This window comes from Triturus cristatus, chromosome 8 (assembly GCF_964204655.1).
Source record: "Triturus cristatus chromosome 8, aTriCri1.1, whole genome shotgun sequence".
In the NCBI taxonomy this organism is placed as follows: Eukaryota; Metazoa; Chordata; class Amphibia; order Caudata; family Salamandridae; genus Triturus; species Triturus cristatus.
Genome location: NC_140591.1, coordinates 1456095767 through 1456115524, shown reverse-complemented (window position 1 = coordinate 1456115524; position 19758 = coordinate 1456095767). Strand labels below are relative to the sequence as shown.

General features: G+C 43.2%; 1 protein-coding gene across 1 annotated transcript in view; it reads left to right on the top strand.

Moving 5' to 3' along the window:
• The window catches only part of MYO7A (myosin VIIA), a 739224-nt gene that overhangs the window by 441260 nt on the left and 278206 nt on the right, over positions 1–19758 (top strand). The window contains exon 16 of the mRNA XM_085623258.1: positions 7982–8038. Coding sequence (XP_085479384.1) covers positions 7982–8038 — 57 coding nt within the window. The remainder of the gene's footprint in view (positions 1–7981; positions 8039–19758) is intronic.

The window sequence follows — 19758 nt, the reverse complement described above, 5'->3', positions numbered from 1 at the left end:
ATGATGTGCAAATTTTGTAACTGAATCTGCTTTATAGAGGGTGAAGTCATGATCATTTAATTGTTGTGTACGTTATGGTTTTAATGAGTTTTGTGTGAGTGTTGGATTGTGCTCCTCACCATAAATTGCAAATTTCAGTGGTTTTTCAGTTTTAATTCAGAACCATCATCCCATTTGAACAGTTTATTTTCTTATGCAGGTAGCACTATCCATGCTCCTGGAATATGTATACATAAATATAAATATAGAGACACAGACACAGGATTGCACCCTGGATCCATTGCAAACATTATACTTCAGCTTTACAAAAAGCTACCAAGAGGGTTGTTAATGATCCATATCTGCATTAGAGCAAATGCTACTCTGTATTCTTATTGGTATACGTTATTACGACAAGACACAGACAATAAGCTAAATATGACAGTAAGGCTACTTGAACAATTGTATTCCCATATTTCATTCTCCTTTATGTATAGGGAGCAAGCTGTGAGTAAGGTCAGTTATATTCAAAAGGAAGAGTTAAAGTAATTATCAACATTTATTTCAGTCACTTATTGAAGCAAACCTACATTGAAATAAAATGTGGCATTTCACACAATTTGTTTTATAATTAACAAATAATAAAAAAAATAGTTGGGTACATGAATGGCCCTTTTTCATCATGTTGCAGAGCAATTCTGTTATGAGAATCAAAAAACAAATGTTATGAAGTCTAGTTCAACCATGAATTTCCTAAGAAAAACCATCAGCACAAAAAGCATATTGTGATACACAGGCCTTTAGCCAAACATATATACATTTTATCATAAATTAAGACAATAACCATATTCATACTGTAAAGATTACCATATAAACTAGTAACTGTAGGTCATAGAAAAAGCAATGATCCCTAACCTCAGAGATTTTATATACTGAATATCTTTGCAGTTAGAGCCTAGAAACCTGGTACTTTAGGTTGTTCACTTGACTATCAACTTCATGTTCTGACCAATTACTTTGGCTTTTACCATAGCATGTCAAAGACAATAATCAACACATTATTTTTAAATTATATACTATATATTCTTAGCACATATAGTTAAATCTTGATTTGATTGTTTTCACATGTGTTTATTTAATGCCATGTCACACCTCAATATGCGACTGAAAATTCTGGCATGACTTTTTGAATTGATCACAGTCTTTATTATGCCTATCTCTATCTAGTGCGCTTATATCTTCCCACCTTGGTCCCTCATGGTCCATACTTACATACCACTCCAATTGTGAGGAGGAGATGTGGCTTAACAGTCTGAGCTGCCAACCTGGGAACCAGGTTCCAGTCCCAGCGTAGACTCAACTAACTAGGATTCTGAGCAAATCACTTAATCTCTTAGTGCCTCAAAAAATTGAATTTAAAAGAAATGAATCTGACCATGTGTATTATAATCTGGTGGTCATGTAGAGTGCTCTAATGCCCCTTTTGCGAGTTTGAGCTATATAAAACTGCAAAAACATGTTTTTTAAGAACCAAGGGGCCTATTAGGAAGTTCCCCCGCCACCCTAGCGGTGCACGGACCAGCCACCAGTGGTGAGGCGGTCCCGCACGGCAATTAGCATGCCACCGCCACTGTGGCGGTGGCATCCTCTATTCCCAGCATTGTGCGGGCGGTGCTCGTAGCACCACCCGCCACAATGCTGGGAATGCACAAGGTGACAGGCACGGCGTGGTGCCTGCCACCTTGTCCGTGACAATGTAGGGGGGTACCATAGATACCCCCCATGTGCACCCTTAACCCCCTCCCTACCCTGGGGGCCTGCAACGGGCCCCCAAAAGCAAAGTCTGCATGCCTTTGCCGCCACGGAGGGGCTGCTTCCCGCGCCTATGCTAATATGGATGGCGGTGTCTAACAACACCGCCACCATATCCAGCCCCTTTTCCGCCCGGTCGACTGTTCGACTGGCTGAAAACCGGCGGACGGTCTTTCCGTCCGGCGGGGTCCCCCCGCCCTATTAATATGGCGAGGGAAGTGGGTGGCGGGCAGGGTATGATGTAGGTAGGATCACCACCGCCATGCGGGCAGTGGCGATCCTCCCTACATCATAATAGACCCCCAAGTGTATACTTATTGGAATGTATGGATCTTCAACAGCTGTAAACAAATATCTTAAACTAATTTGATAAAGTGGAGAGCATTAGACAGGGCCATTTGGTTTATAGGTTCTTCCACCATCGATTCAGGAAGACCATCATGCACTATATTTTTCCATGACTTAATAATCAAGCAAGGATCTAATTGCCATAGTAAAACCTAGATGGCAACACTAAAATATTTCTGAAAATGAGCTCTTGCTACATATCTGTCTCAAAATTATTAGTTCTATCATGTGGGACTCATGTTTATTGATAAAGAGTAACTAATCATATAGTCTTAACCAGATGGTAATAACATGTCTCTATAGCCTGACCATGCAATAAACACTGCATCAATATATTTGACCTAGGATTTAAAAGTAACACCAACATGGATCATATAATTAGGTTTCTTTTTAATACACAAAGATAGTTGCATAAGAATGAACAAATTTAGACCCTACATCTGTTCCCTTAATTTGAAGGAAAGTGACACTCGAAAATAGAAGGACTTGCAAAAAAGATTCAAGTGTATGAAATATACAGATTGGCAACACCTATCATACCTTATTCTTGATTCTGTCACTTGCTTTCCTTGCATGTGCTGTATTGACCGATCTGCATGTTTTGAATCCAGAATAAGAAAGATGTTAGTGGTCATTTATGTATATCCTGAGGACTTCCATGGAAAATCAGATACACCTTTAGCACAATTCAGAATCATTAACGGTGGCTTAAGGAACATAATCATATGAAATGAGTGAGATAAAAACAGTGTTTGATTCCTACTTTTTATTGGCTATCCTGGAGGTTAAATCGAGAAGACAAAAAGACAGGTGTCATCAGGAGTCCTTATTGTCCAATATGGGAAGGGCAATGAAGGGATGAGGACAATTCACAAAAAAAGCTAATGCCTTCTTTTTGAAATAGGTACATTTTTGTTATGCTATCTCTTATTGACATTTTTACTTGAGAGCTATTTCTTCCATTTATAAACTTATGCTATTAAAACAAGTACTGTTGACATTATCAATTAATGAATACATATATGAAGATTTTTGCAGATGTTGCATGATTATTCTTGATTTCATGTGCAGATGATTTCATGGACATTTATGTTTTGAACATATTAAAAAATGTAAATGCTTTGTTAAATGGTTTTGCTAAAATTGCATGTACAACAGAATTTAGTGTTTGATACCACCACTATTTGTCATGCCTTTTTGGTTACTGTATTCCAAGGTTTTGCTGGTGCAGAGTTTCTAGTAATTTGTTGCTCCTATGATTTTTCCTGCAGCAGTGTGTGACACGTTCCAGAAAGCATATAGCCATGATCAGTTAACTTAGGCATATGGAGCCCCATAACCACTACTTTGTATGTTCTGTGTTTAACATGGTAGCCAGTACAGTAATTGCCGTACATGAGTTGTGTGGTACAACTGACCGCTTCGTTCTTCTCTGGTTCATTAGATTTGCACTAGTTGAAAGTGTTTTAGTAGCTTTTTGAAACAACCTTTTACTTGGTTTTGTATGGATCCAAGCAAGACTGCACCGGTGTACTGATTGGTTGAAGTTGTGCTGGAAACTCAACTTTACTGTGAAATGTGATGGTAAATGGTAGAGGTTTTTCTTGCAAGTTTCATGTTATTATTGATTTGCTCATAATCACATACTATCATGAATCTTTTTATATCCTTTGAGATATGGCAGTTTAAACATAAGAACAGAGATGTATTTTATTCCAGGATGAATCATACTACAGTTAATCATGTGGTTTTGAAAAACAGAAGCATTGTGATTTCTGGGTGTATAGGGGTGTCTTTGGATGTATGGCCTCACACATACTAGGAAAACATGAAACAGTCCCAGTTCTAATTTCCATAAAATACATTTTTTGATGACAATTACATGTGAGAGTTTCTGCCACCCAAGAATGTGGGTGGAGTGTGCAAATGAGTGACAACTATACATAAAACTAAACATCCAACACAGATCTAGCTCTAATGAGGTGTCCACTAGTCAATTTAATTCCTGGGATATTAAGCATGCTGGGTGATAACAGAAGGTTGTTCCTGCATACAGTGCGGTACTCTAGTTCAACCAGTTGGTTACTAGGGCTTGAGTGATGGTTTTTTTTGCTGATGAGGAGCCATTTGAAGATCCTTCGGAGCATCGGGAGACTGTGTAAGCAGGTGGTGGAGACAGTGTTGAGCTGTCGTTTCATGGTGAGTTTGCTCCCCAGTATGATGCCAAGGTTGCAGGTGTGGTCTATTGGCGAGCATGTCTGAGCTCTGTAGGTCGCCAGGTGTTGTTCCATGGGGTGGCGTTGTTCCCAAAGACCAGAACTACGGTCTTGTCAGTGTTGAGATTCAGATAGTTGGATTTCATCCAGTCGACGATGTTCGTCATGCAGTTATGGAAGTTGGTCCTTTGTGGTCAAGGGGTCTGCTGAAAGCGAGAGCATAAGCTGGGTGTCATCAGCGTAGGATATAATGTTGTGGTTGTGGGTTCTGAGGATGTTGGCCAGGGGCATTATGTATATGTTGAAAAGGGTGGGGCTGAGGGATAAACCTTGAGGGACACCGAAGATGGTGCTCTTTGGTTCTGAGGCGAAGGGTGCCAGGTGGTTTCTTTGGGTTCGACCTGTGAGAAAGCATGCAATCCATTTGAGGGTGTCACCCTGTATCCGGATGTGGTGAAGTCTCTTGATGAGTATGTGGTGGGATACGGTGTTGAAAGCTGCTTAGAGGTCCAGGATAATCAGGGCTGCTGATTATTCCCTGTCTAGGAGAACACACATAACAAGTCATCAGTGGCGGCGATCAGGGCAGTCTCGGTACTGTGGTTGGTGCAGAAACTGGATTGTCGAGCAGGTTGTTTCTCTCCAGGTGTTCGGTGAGCTGACGGTTGATGGCCTCCTTGAGAACTTTGACGGGGAATTGGAGCAGCGAGTTGGGGTGCTAGTTCTTGAGTTTGCTGGGGTTGGTGGAGGGTTTATTGAGGAGGATTATGACTTCTGCATGCTTCCATGCATCAGGGAAGGTGGCTGGGGTGATGGATGCACTGAGAATGGTGGTGAGTTGGCAACTGTTTTCCTTGCTTCCAAGGTTGAAGAGTTCATGATGGTAGTTGTGTTCTGGGTGGTGAGCTGTTCCCATGCAGTGAGTGGACGGTCAGGGGAGGCATTCATTGGTGTAGGGAGGCTGTTGAGGTCAGTGGGGGTGGGTTAGAAGTTTCTGTAGATGGCGGATATCTTAATGTGAAAATAGGTCGCTAGTGTGTAACAGAGTTCCTGGAAAGGGGAGGTCATGTTCTCGATGGCTGCCGGGCAGGAGAACTCTCTAACGATGCTGAAGAGTTCCTTGGTGTGGTTGATGAGGTTTGCCAAGGCATATGTTTGTGTCTTTGAGGTGTTTGCAGTATGTGGTGAGGGCTGATTTGAAGATGGCTTGGTCTGTGGAGTCTTTGCTGGGTCACCATCTTCTCTCTAATCATTTGAAGCTGCAGTTCATTGTCCTGAGTTCTGGTGTGTGCCAGCTGGCTTGTTTGATGCATCTGCCACTCTTGGTTGGCTTGATGGGGGCGACTCTGTCGGCGCAGTTGGTGATCTAGGTGGTGACGTTTTGGATGGCTTGTTCCAGGTTAGTTGCGGGGTCGGGCTGGGCGGTGTTAAGTACGTCTGTCCATTGGGTCTGTGTAACCTTGTTCCAGCTGCGGAGGCAAGAGCTGGGAGACCTGGTGGCAGTGAATGGGGATCCTGCGATGATGGCGTGGTCGGTCCAGGTGAGTTCTGTGGCATGACTATATTTGACTCTGTTACTGGCCATGAAGATTGGGTCCAGCGAATGTCCTGCACTGTGTGTGGGGTCGGAGACCAGCTGCGTGAGGCCGATGTTGCTCATGTTTTTCAGGAGGCTGGTGGAGTTGCTGTCTGTAGAGTCGTCGAAGTGGAACTTGAGGTCGCCGAGGAAAATGTAGTGCGTGGAGACGATAGTTAGTGGTGCGATGAAGTCAGTGATGGCATTGCAAGAGCCGAGGTGTGGTCTTAGGTAACTATAGAAAAGGATGCCTCTGAAGGTCATTTTGCCATCGGTGTGGAGTTGGAAGTTAAGGTGTTCCATGATCGTGGTGGTGTCGTCTTCGGTGGTAGTGCTGCGTATTGTTTCTTTGTGAAAGATGGCAATACCTCCTCCATGTTTGTTTGTGCGGTCCCAGTGCGCCATCGTGCAGCTGTTGGGCATTGTGGTAGTGATGTCAGGGGTGGAGGAGGGACTGAGCCAGGTCTCTGTGATGAAGATTACATCGGGTGTGGGTGTTGATTGTGCCCAGGTTTCGTCAGCGTGTTTTGGGAGGGATCGGATGTTGAGGAGATGTAAGGCAGCAGTTGTTGCGGCAGCCAAGGACCAGGGCTCGGTGAACTACAGAGGAGAATCTGTGGGTGATCGGAGCCCCAGGGTTCTTGACGCTGGGCCCGGTTCAAGTACGGATGCGCATAGATGGGCTTGCCTTTGCCGTGTCCGCTCTGCAGCCTCTATTAAGTAGGTCCTGGGAGAGGAACGGGGAATGGGGTGGCAGCAAGCAGGAGGTCTAACAAGCAGAAAGAGCGGGCAGAAAAAGAGCAGGCAGCTCCTGCATGACACAGTCACTTCTGCAGGATGCAGCACACATTCAAAAAGGAGGTAACGAGGAGAAATAAAGATATTTCAACTCGTTGCGCCAGCCTCAGGCAAGTGTACCAATTGGCGCAAACCCATGTCTACAAGTCTTTGTAAATGTGCCTTTGCATCAAAATCTATGAGTGCATGTGCAGGTATGTCCATTCTTAATCCATGGAACACTTACCTGACGCAGAGTAATGCAAAGCAGATCAATGTGCTGTGTTGTGTTACTTTGTTTAACAAGGCAACACATATAACCGTTTGTGTTGCATTGTAAATACTGCAAAGGATTCTGTGTCGGGTGTGCATCAAAAAGGTGTCACAAACCCGATGCAAAATCTTTGAAAATCTAGCCCTAAATCTTTAGCTGAGCATCGGTTGCAATATTACGAATGCGGCAAAATGTTACTACATCCCACAAACATGGCACATGAGATCAGGGTGAGAGCATCGGTCATACCCTTATAAAGAGGACTGACACACATGTTGAGCAAGGAGCACCTGGAAAATGGATAGCTTAGAAGGCGTAATACCATAATTGATGTGCTGAAGCCAGGTACAGCTTAATTTCTTCTGTGACAAATTGTACTAGACTCACTTCCACTGAAATATGTTCCATTTATTTCTCTCTGACATTTTTGAGATATTTCAGAAGACTGCTAAAGTGTATGGGTTATATTTATAACATGAACATCTAATGAACACAGTACATTGATATAAAGTTAGATCAGCGAGGGATATAAATGAAGAGAGTGGTGGCCAGTAAAAAAGCCTTAGGACAGGAAAATTAGCACCTTGGACATAATCCAGGATTCTTAATGGGGATGTCAACTACATCATGAGATACTATCCTATCAAGTTAGGACTTGCAAAAGGATACTTTCAGAATGGGAATGACTGCTAGTTTCACCAAAGTCTTTACTGAACCTGAAGGCAGTTTATGAAAAGTTCAGTACTTATGTCAGTGTCCATTAGATTTGTTTTGCCAGAGAGGTTGAAGATGTTTTTTAGCTAAACCAAGCTCAGATGATTGCATTTGTGAATGTTAATAAAATCTTACAAACAGGTAAATCTTTTCTTTGACTTAAATATTAACCTCACACTCAAGATCCCAAAGATCCTCTCTGGTTGATGTTTGTTCTTCATCTCTTCATTTTTTGTCTTTTCCCTCCCTCCCTCTCTCGACCCTTTCTCCTTTTTGTATTTGTAGTTTCTCTGTGGCTATTCATCCAGCGCTTTTGGTCAGACTTCACCCCCCTCTCAAAAGGTAACCAACTGAGGTCCTCTTTTTTATGTCATCTGTAAATAGCACAGTCCATGCTTGTGCTTGCATCTTTACTCTTTCTGCTCTATCTTACTTCTTTCTGTTTGGTGAGTATGTTATGGTAGTTTGTTGAATTCTGTGCACGGCAACTACATTTTTGTAATCTAGTGGTTGGCAAGAGACAGCTCCTCTTACCTGTATTCTAATTTTCCTTATTAAAACATAGTTCCTTTATGCCATATGCCTATCGTAGCAATGGAACCATGTTTTAAAACTTAGACTGAAAAAACTCAATGTTGTGACTGCTTGAACAATAGCAAAAGCCCATTTATGGCCAGATGATTGCTTAAGCCTCAAATTCATTTATTGGAAAATTATTTGAGAAAATGAGTATGCTAAAAATTGTCTAATTCCATATTACCCAATGGGAGCTGTCAAAACTGCCCAAGGCATGAGCTATGGTTTTAAATGGCAGGTGGATGATGTCTCATCAAATATATTTTGATGGTGCCAGTGTTTCTTACTTACTTCTAGCATATGCCATAGTCATTATTTTTAGACTGAAAGGATTTTGAATAAAATAATGCACTCCCAAATTAATATTACACAGACGTATATTTTGGTAATTAGTGAATATGTGGCATTTTCAAACGTGGGTTAAGATAACATCAGATACTTTACTGTAATTAGTAGGGAACTTATGTTACTAGCATTAAAATATTTATGATATGTACAGTAGAAAAACAAGCACTTTGATAACATTAAGGAAATAATACACAATATGCTGTTGTGGGTTTTTGCAGAGATGGATTTCCAGAGGCTCCCTAAACTGGGACAATGAAGGAGCTCCAGCCAGGGTATCCATTAACATTCATCACAGCTCATTTTTAGACTCAGCACAGATTGATAAACTATCATCCTCCACATCCCTGGCACAGTGGTACTTCAGTAGCTCCAGCATCCTGCCCCTCCAGTGTCCAAAGTGGCTAGTTAAATAGGTATCTTCTATTTGTTTTATGTTTGTTTAGTTCCTCAACATTTACACTCTATTTCAATTCAGAATACAAGTCTAAAGATCAGAACTGAGTTAGAGATGTCAGCCCAACTGTGATACCCAATGGCAGCAGAGTCTATAACACAGTATTACCATGCAGATGCCCCCATCGGAGATATGAAACCTTTTAGAAGTTCCTCAATCATTTCCATGCCAATAATATCCAATAGCATATTAACATTTGTCAGAGTAAATTGAAAAGAAAGTTAAGTATTTAACACTAACACCCTGACTCTCTGCGAGTGTGTTGGGGCATATATGTAAATTTAAAGGCAGAATAACTGCACCTCTCCAACAATATTAAGCTTGGCCGAATGGCCTCCACTTTAAACCAGACAATAATATTTTGATTCTTTCAGCAGCTGGATCAGAAATATTGGGTGCAGGAAAACAGAGCCACTAAGAATCAACTAGGACAGAGTCTCCTTGGGAATACTGATCTGCTGAATCTGAATGAGAGCCTTTCTGAGCAGACTAAGATTGATATCAATGAAACATGCTCATAAACTTAGGAAGTCCTAGGTGCTTCAAGCCTATATCAGTTCAATTGAGTGCATGTATCCACTATTTAGCATCATCTGTGATTTCTTCATGTTTCCATAAGTAATGTATTTCATCTGTCCTCCTTTTTGTGCTACTCATCCACCACTATGTTCTGCACTGCAGTAGACTGGGTTGGTTTAGAGTTGGGTGTTAGTGGTAAACCCTCTCATTTGTGGAGGAACTGTGAAATAATTACTCAGAGATTCTCTGCTGGTGAAGAATCCTCTGATTTGGTAATAATACAGAGGAGGTCATTCTAACAAGATGTTCTTGACTGACCAGGAGTCCTCCAACACTTGACTAACCACTTACTCCACAATGTGAGGGTTTCCCTTAACCACCTAACTTGGGGCTACCAAGGTATGGAACTCTCTGCCTAACAATATTCACCATAATGAATCAGAGCCGCTATTTAGGAAAGTGGTGAAAACGTGGCTTTTCAGCCAAGGCTAATATTCTCAGGGTTTTCTGCTGTTGTGCCATCTCTGCGGACCGCCTATTGCTATAGCACCGGAACACCTCTGTTTGAGGCTTTAGAACCCCAAACAGATTTAAGATCAATGGTATCTTTCCACAGCTCATAGCCCCCTATAGCTAATTCATCCATAAAGGACTTAGAATACAGTAATTTAGTATGTGTCAGTCTAACTTTGGAAGCTGACTCAGCAGACATTTTAAAATAAAAGGCTTAAGGTTTAGATACCCTGAAATCAGTAAAATATGTAAATTTTTCCCTAGAGTTTTGGAGCTGCCTTCAATGGGAGCTGGACAATGTTCCCATTGTGTATAATTAACGACATTCCTAAATGTATTCACTTTATGCAGGAAATGATTGTTATAATGTTGGTAGCAAAATAACTCTCCATAATTCGCTGAGTCTAAATACAAATCTTCAGCATCAAAAGCAGCATAATATTTCAAATCAGAAAAAAGAGCCTCAACGGCTTGGACATCCCAATCATCAGAGCATATGTTTTGTTTCACGACATCCCCCATAGAAACACGAAGTACATTGGGGACATTAATCACCTCTGTAGGGCCATAAATTTGAAATTTTACAGCATTCCATACAATCCCATCTAACACAGGTCAGGCAGTAATATTAACAAAAGTCTCGTCCCTCTTCATGATGTGTGATGAGGAGTGGGGAGCCAAAGTTCCATCAATTAATCTAATCGCAGATCTTTCGGTCAGATAATGTCCATTTACTAGACGAAAAAAGACAACCACAAATCCAATGGACATAAACAAAAAAATAGTTATGAGCACCAGCCAAAGGGGGAATTAAAAAATGTCTTTTAAACCAAACATCAAAAATAGAAATTTTCGATGGGGCATTCGATGTTGTAGAGTTAGTGTCAAATGAAAAACGTGACTGGTCAACTGCACTTGATTGCAAACCAGGCAATGACACATCTGTGGGATAGGTATACTCAGTATCTTCATGAGGATCACTAGCCGGTGGAGTCAATAAAGTATTAGTAACTGTATGCATCTCGATGTCAATGTCAGGCCTGTTTGTATTTGCCGGAGCCAAAACAGAATTTACCAGTATTGCTGGACAAGAGACCGCTGGAGTCATACTAAGAAGAATCGGCCACTCTTTGTAGTTTGACATTGTCAATGGAGATGTACCTGGTATCCTTACGACCAGGAAGTGGAGGTAAAATGACTGTTCTTGTACCCTGCATGCCAATCACTGGAACAGGTGCACGATAAGAGGGGCCGAACTCCTTCATGTTCTCCACCTTCTCACGGACCAGGTCACCAACTCAAGGTAGCCAGCCAACTACCGGAATCTGAAGTGCAGCATCAGTTGTGGAGGGCAAGTGTTCCTTTGCAAGGCTGTCTTGTAGATTCTGTAACAGAATGATCATCTACGTCAAAGGGTGCAGCCGGCGCCGCCTTGTCTAGACCACCAAGGTCAGGGACAACATTTTTATGCCAAAGAGCATTTCGTATGGGGTCCGCCCACCCAGAGACCTTCTAGGGAGATTATTAAGTGCACATTGAACGCTATACAAATGGGCCAACCAGTTCCTGCCAGTACCTAAAACCCTAGCTGTCAAGGATTGCTTTAAGTCACGGTTCATTCGCTCCACAACAGAATTGCCCTCAGGCCTATATGGAGACGAAAATTTGACCTGGACCCCCAAAGATCTCATGGCATCCTTGTATGCCTTAGAGGCGAACACCGGACCCTGGTCCGAATGGAGGGTACCACATGCATAAATTCCCACAAAGACACGCAAATCCCTGATGACCGTTTGAGCCCTACGTGCGCCAGGTATGCGCAACATGGGTCCTGGGCTCACTATGCCACTGGAATCAAGCTATCCTGGCTGAAGAGGGGACCTGAACTGGGGTGGCATGGTGAGCAAAAGAATGATGGATTTAACCCAGATCTCTTGACTGGGGGTGAATGTTTTGATTTGTTCTGCATTCCATCCATCAATTGTGTGTCTTTTGACCGTTCGAGCATCAGCACTCCTTTGTGGCCAGACCCATAGAAAACGTGTGCACGAATCCACTGCAACTAAGATGTACTTATACGCAGTATCTAAGGAGAAAGGATCACAGTGATCCAAATAAACACACCCAAGTGGTTTATTAGATATGTACAACTGTGTTTGAGGTGGACGCGCAGCAATCGAAGGTTTAATCTGTTGGCAAATGTCACAAGTAAGGACATAATCACAAGCCTGTTTATACAATTCGCGCCACCAGTAACGTTGTTGTAAGATAGTAACAGTCGCTGAGACGCCTGCATGGGCTGAGGCCATACCTTCATGAGCGGCTGTTATCAAGGAAAGTCTGTGATCCACGTTGGGAATCAACCTGTCACCAACGTCGTTAATTCTCACATAGAAACCTTTATCAGGACTTAAATGATAAGAGTATTTAGAAGGGAAACCCGAGGGTAATTATCACCCTTCCCTGTTGCAGCAATGGCTGCCAAGATGTCATCATAAATCTTACTTTTGGATCTCGTAACTGCTGCTACCAGATATGTTGCCACTGCTGTTTTCGCTGCTTCATCAGCTAAACTGTTGCCAACAGCGTGTACCCCCACGCGCTGGTGACCAAGATTATGAATTACATTCACGAGCGGCAGAAGTTGTTTCTTAAGTTCTGCAACTTGAACCCGCAGCATTTTATATTTGATTGTGGTACCTTTGGAATCACAATATTCATTTTGAGACCAAAAGAATAAATTGTCGTTGAAAGATTGAACACAGTAGTAGGAGTCACTCACAATAAGAGTAGTCACTTGATGATCAGCAAACTCTAGTGCAAGCACCAGAGCACATAGCTCTCCCAGCTGGGCGGTACAATCACCCAATGTCTGCGTATGCACGACATCAGACTTGAATTCTCCATTCACAAAGGTACCAGCCACTATTGCGCAGGCAGCTGAATAAGCATGCTTAGATCTCGTCGCCGGTTGCGCCGAACCATCAGTGTAAATGATACAATGGTAATACTCAAGCGGGCGCAATGACAGAGGAGCTGGATGAACAAATTCATACTGCAAATACTCCTGAGTCTGCAATGAGGCATCAAAGATGAATGTGACATCCGGAGAAGTGGCCCATTGTATCCAACGTGGATGCAAAGCTTTAGAATTTGGTACACTTGCCTTCGCCACTGCCTCAAGGGCAGGATACGGTCTGACAACCAACATGTGTTTCCCTTGCGATAACGCTCTCTCTTTCAGAATCGCCATCTGTACTGCAGTTAATACCTTCTCGACGGTGGAAAAGCGCATTTCAGCCGAAGTGTACAAGTGTGACTTGTAAGCAATAGGGACGGTGTCCCCCTTCATTAAATGTCAAGTACGGGAAACCCGCTGCGCCAGGCACAATTCTGATTATGAGGTTTTTGTGGCTATCACATGTCAATAAGTATTTAGAAGCAAGAAGGTCAGCCTGCAAAGAGCGCAGTATAGCTGAATGTTCAGGCAGCCAGCAAGATTTGGTAAAAGTAGGTTGTACCAAGGCATATAGCAGCTTGATACGCTGGGCATAATCGGGAATGTAAGTACGCCCGAAATTTAAAAAAACAGCAAAGATTGTAGTTTTTCAGAGTTGTTGGAGTGTGCAAACATGCACATTTCTCCAGGAAGTGAGTTGCTAAACCTCGTCCTTCGTTGTTGAGTTCATAGCCCAAGAACAAAAATGTATACTCTGCAATGTGTGATTTTGCAAAGTTAAATTTGTAACCGAAGTCCGCAAACATGCTAATGATGCGGTCAATGTGACACAGATGCGGCCATAAATCGTCGTCTGTGAGATAAATATCATCAACATACGAGTACGCATCAGGGTCAATGCTCTCCAACAGAGAGACTACACGTGCGGCAAAGACGCCAGGACTGTTTTTGTAGCCCATGGATAATCTTTTAAACTGTTGTGGTTTGCCGCCAGAAGTAAAGGCTGTCCATTGACTACTAATAGAGGACAGGTTATGGCTATAAAAGCCATTGGAGATGTCAAGTGTGGTCTTAAACCTTTTTCTCACGAGACTGTCAACTAGGGCAGAACTATTCTGTACCGCGCACGTCCGACAATGAGAGTTCAAATGCCGATAATCCAAAACTAGGCGGTACGACCCATCAGGTTTGGTTACAGTGAAAAGAGGATTATTTATGGGTGACACACATGTTTCAATTACACCTAGATATTCCAATTGTTCAAGGATTTCTGCGACGTGAGATCTAGCTTCTAGACGCATGGGATATTGGGGTTGTGGCTGTGGCAAAGACCGTAACGGAATCTCATGGCTTGTTGATAATTTATCCCACCCAACCTGAGTACTGTACAATGCCGGAGCAAGCACTTGTGCCCACTCTTCTGCGAAGTTCTGAGCTTGCTCCTTCGGCACAGTGTGCGCGAAAGATGGGAGGATTACCTCCTCCCCTCTGGGAGCGGCCAAAATGAAATCGGGGGGCCAGTCTGCCTCTGCTAACAAAATGTCATATGTAGAGGTCAGATTTTCAAAAAAAATCCCTATTATGGTACGTTTTATGTCACCTTCAATTAAAAGGACTATGTCATAAAGTCTGTCAGGTGGAGCCACTCTAGTGTCAGAAGTTTCTACAGTAATAAATGTGTCAGTTGCTGTCGCCTTCAGATATGGACGCAGTGCTTGCGCACTATTGTAACCTCAGCTGCGCTGTCTAGCAGCGTTAGTGCCCATGTCAGGTTCCGAAGCTGTGTTCTCACTATCTGTGGCATACCTCGCTGTTAGTGCAGCAACTTTCTTTTTCTGAAACGGAGGTCGTTGACGTGCAAATTTGTCCTGCTTGCCTTTACCATCAGCCGGGCGGGGCTGCTCACGTCCTAGTGGGGCACCCCGACCACTGCCACGTTCACCTCCACCGGCTTGCGAGACCGATGTTTCCTCTGAAGAACGAGGAGAACGTTGTTCAGAAACCTGAACTCTATCAGGAGACCTAATTCTTGTGCAATTGAGCAATTCATATGTGCATTCAGTAGTCACTGGTATTGGTGATGCGGGACGTGACCCCTGTTTCTGTTGCTGCTTCCCCTGTTTTTTGCCTTTCCAATTTTGTTTAGGAAAAACAGGACGGTCGTCTTTTGTAGACTTAACCGTCTGAGTTTGCGGTTGCGCTGTTGTTTTAGCAAAGGGCTTAACCCCCAAACTATTGCGGCCAATAGTCTTATATGCCTCCGCACTAATCCTTGGTACCTGCCACGAGGCGCAGCTCATTCGACACTTGAAAGTTAACTGCATCTCCCTTGACATTAGCAAGGATGAGATCAGCAACTACGTTGAACACGCCGACAAGCCTCATTCCCAACTCGACCGCTGCCTCCGGACCGTGCTCATCCTGAACACGCTTAATCACGGAGGGCAATACAGTCATAGACGGTGTGCCGAAGCACTTCGCGTAGACCGCTGCAAACACTTTAGCCCAGTTCTCACAATCTGTTACCTCTGGGACTAAGTCTTTCTGCAAACTAATTGTAAGGATCCTGTGTTTTTCCACAGGAGTAGAATTAGGAAATACTGCTTCCAGCTGGTCAAATTTCTCAGCAAGCCAATAAGGCATATCGTCCTTATTCTGGGGGCACTTCTTGCCCATTACCGAATTAACCATGACGGGACTAATAGTGATCCCGGCCGGTCCAACTGGTTGCGTCACATCTCCAGGCACCCCCACCTGGACATTGCGAGAGACGTATTGCACTAAAGCCCTATTCACCGCAATCAAGGCGGTATGGAGTTGACGTAAGTCATCTAGCGGGGCTTGCAAATATCGTGGATGTGGTGTGAACCCGGCCAAGACTGGCCAAGTGGCCCCAGGAATGGAGAAGGGACCTAACCGAACCAGAGTTACGGTGTGGGGGAGGGCGCCATTGAAACAAATACGATGCTGCCAAGCGGAAATTGGAATTTCCTGTGTCCTATACGGTGTGTAATTCGCTGGAACTACCGTAGGAGTGTATGAGTGAAACGTCTTATCATCCGCATTCACTCCCGGAAAAGTAACCCAAGAGTAAAACAACTCATAGGGGAACAATGCATGGGCACTCACTATAAAGATAATAGACATTCCATCATCTGGGACCCCGAACTGCGTCAAATGACACTGGAGAGGTGCTCGACTATGCGCTGCAATAGCAACTTCAGCCATAAGGACGCAGAGAAGAAAAACAATCTACATTAAATTGTAGCACAATCAAGGGTCAGTAATTCAAAATGAAACCGTTTTAATTGTCAAGCTTGAATGAACCAATAAGTCAACTATATAGGTAGGTTTAAACCGTCACTCCCGTCAACCGGAAACAAGAGTGAGGGTGTTGTGGACAAATATAAGCACTACTAAGGCGTCTCAATCATAAGACCAAAACGTTGGGTGCGCCATGTTGCGGGGATTCTGCTCATGCACAGAACTATGCGCAGGAAACCAGGACCTCAGTGAATTATGGTGTACCAAAAAACTCACCTCAGTACCTAGAACCCCTATCTGACTAGCATCAGTGTCTCATTCGTTCTCTGTACCATATCGAAGCTACCAATGATTAGACAACCCAGAACAAGCAACTTAGAATACTCTCAGGAATGGTGGGAATCAAGAACACCTTTTCGTTGTTATTCTCATATCAGTCCACAACGTGAGTAATCAGAGACACGAAAAAAAGTTGTAAATTTTTATTTTTAACTACGTGTTCTAAAATGCAGTACTTTGGCTAACCTAATCAAATAAATGATTAGAAATAAAACCGTCAGCATTGTTACAATTCCATAAAAAACAAAGGGAGAAATCATATTACAATGATAGTGGAAACAGGTCCTATAATACCTTGTGAAACACCTTCCCCTGCCTAGTAAGCTAGTTTTATTATGATAATAGAAGGTCTCTAGGTTTGAATGGGGAACCCCATACCTCAAAGATCAGCTTAGGTGAATCACATCACAGGATCAGCACTGCTCTCTGTGTCTGGAAAGATTTTCTCCAAGTATGTCAGCATCATGCATGCAATGCAATATTAAAGACACCCGAGTTTCAGATATTTACAGCTGTGTGCTTGTTGTGTCTAGAGCGTGGGACGAACAACCTGAATTCAACAGCATGCATTGTTATTTGACCTTGACGGTTTCTGCACACGGTGTTCAGACTAAAGTCGCGGTGCGCGTTTAGGGATGTGAAAAACAGACCGTTCGCATGTGAAGAAAAAGCAAGCAGTTTTACGTATAATAACAGCTACCTGTAGTGTCGTGGGCAAAAGCAGCAAAGTTGCAAGATGGCGTTAACATCTAAAACGCTTATGCTAACATAGCAATGTGTGCAGGCCAAACTCTGTCTTCACTACAATGGGGTGCCTCAAACATATTCCACAAATGCAACACACACATGACAGTACATGACACATTGGTACCATAAACAATTATACTGGCCAGTACTATGCTACAGTCTACAGAAAAGTCTTGGACCGGTGTTACATCCCATCATAGTTTGCGGACTCTGTACAGGGCTCGCGAACTATGAAACTCACGCACCCATGTTGAGTCTCAATCTAGAGTTGGCCGAATCTGTACTGAGGTTGAGGAAAGTGTCTGCCAATTTTGGTTGGTGAGTCATTGGACTTGATTTTAAGTATGGACTGCTAAAACATTTTAAAATGCAATATATTCTCATTAAATATGAGGTTTAGGGGTGGGCCGGGTCAGATTGTGCTTTTAGGGGTGTGGGCATTTATATTGGACTCAAACCTCTTTAGAAAATTTTGAGTCTGTGGACTTGAGCTCAAAACCACAGACCCAGCAGGCGAACAACAAAGGCAATGCTGCCTTTGAAATCCGGCAACCTGCTGCAGAGTCATTGGATTGCTTGGCAACTTTCCATGTACCTACCTGTGTGTAGTTAGCATCCTGAGAACAGAGCAGCCGCCACAATAAGACGCGTCTTACTGCACTTTCTCCCTCTGAAGTCCATGTCATGCACTGCCTTCAGCAGGGCATCCGGTATCTCTGGCCCAGGGGCGGAGGTCCATGATTTCAGCATACAATATGACGCAAATGCCAAAACTGGAGCAAAAATAACGCCCTTTTATGCAGGGTGCCAATATCATAGAAAACACAATGTACTGCAACGTTTAAGAAAATTGGAACATTGAGAGCTGTATTGAAGGCAATGGAGCATCAGCGGCCAAGAAACAGTGATATACTCCCGCTGTCATCAACATTACAGTGCCCTAATCTATAGCCTCTGCCTCTCCTGAGAGCACGCGCGGAGGCAGACAGAGGCTCTGTCCAAGGAAAATGAGCTAAGGGTCCCTCTTCCTTCTCCTGCAACTCACTCTCTCACCTGTCCTCAGGTGTAGTGATAGCTCCTGTGTCTCCCCCTACCTTCCCAAAGGAAGTCACACAATCTGAGAGAACCTAGGGAGAGGTAGGAGCTACAGAGGCTCCTCTCTGCATCTTTTGACCTTTGCTGCTCCCCCTTCATGTCATTCACTGCATAGCCATACACACCGATATTTGCCTTACTCACTAAATTGGGATGGGCCACCCTAATTGCGTGATTATCGTTACCAACTAACATGATATGTTACTTTCTTTTCGGAGGGCTATGGGTCATGTTCTCAGCTATACATGTCACTGAGTAAGCTCCTCTCGTGTGCTCCTAGGGCTTCATGGCACTAAAATCTTCTGGTGGATGATGAATCACAAGGCATGTTTGTTTGATCCATATTTCTGTGGTCAGCTCATGTGATGCTGCATCGACCTTGGTATGCAAAATAAAATCTGGTACAGCCTTATCGCATTATATTCTGCTTTCTCAATGTTTCCTCAACAATTATGAGTTTACTCAGGAGAAAATAAGGAAATGTAAAACAAAAGGGTATTTTAAGTGAGTGTGTGACATTTAAGGGCCTGGAGTTAATTAAAGAGGCAAAAACAAGTAAAATGCAGAACATCCACTGAGATGTAATGCTTCTTGTGTAGAAAGTGGAGCACCTTCTGAATGCTGTTATATGAAAAAATGCATGTTAAGAAACATCTTAATAGAAAGATGGCTCCCAGAGTTAAAGACTCTCTGCTGACATCAGCGCTGATCTCACATGAATCCTGGGAATGTCAATTCAGGCTTCATTACTGAAATATGTAGCAAGCTTCTGGAACCACTTCTTTGGAGGCACGTCCATCTTTCCCTTCTATAGGTTTCACATCCAGGCTCATAAGGGGGCACAGCCAGGAGCTAGGGTGGCAGAGACCGGTCCAAACACAGCATTGTCTGTTCTGCCCTTGGGATGTCATACCTGTGGGCACTACATGTCGGACTGGTAAAGGCGGACATTGGTCATAAATGCTGTTCTGCTCTCAGGGGTTCTAAAATATTTCTTTTTTACTCCAGAAATCATGGATATTTATCAAATGATGGTAACATTTTTTTGTGTAGAGGATACAAATGATTGAATGTAATGTGCATTTATTGATTAAATCAAATGTTTACTGAAACACTGGCTTCTGAAGAAAGCTACTTTGTAGCCCTGTTGAGGACTGAAGGGGAGTAGCTGGCTAGCAATCTTCCCTTTTTCTACTGTGAGGGAACATAATGTGCATCAGACCAGGGATCAACTTGTCTTTACTCCAC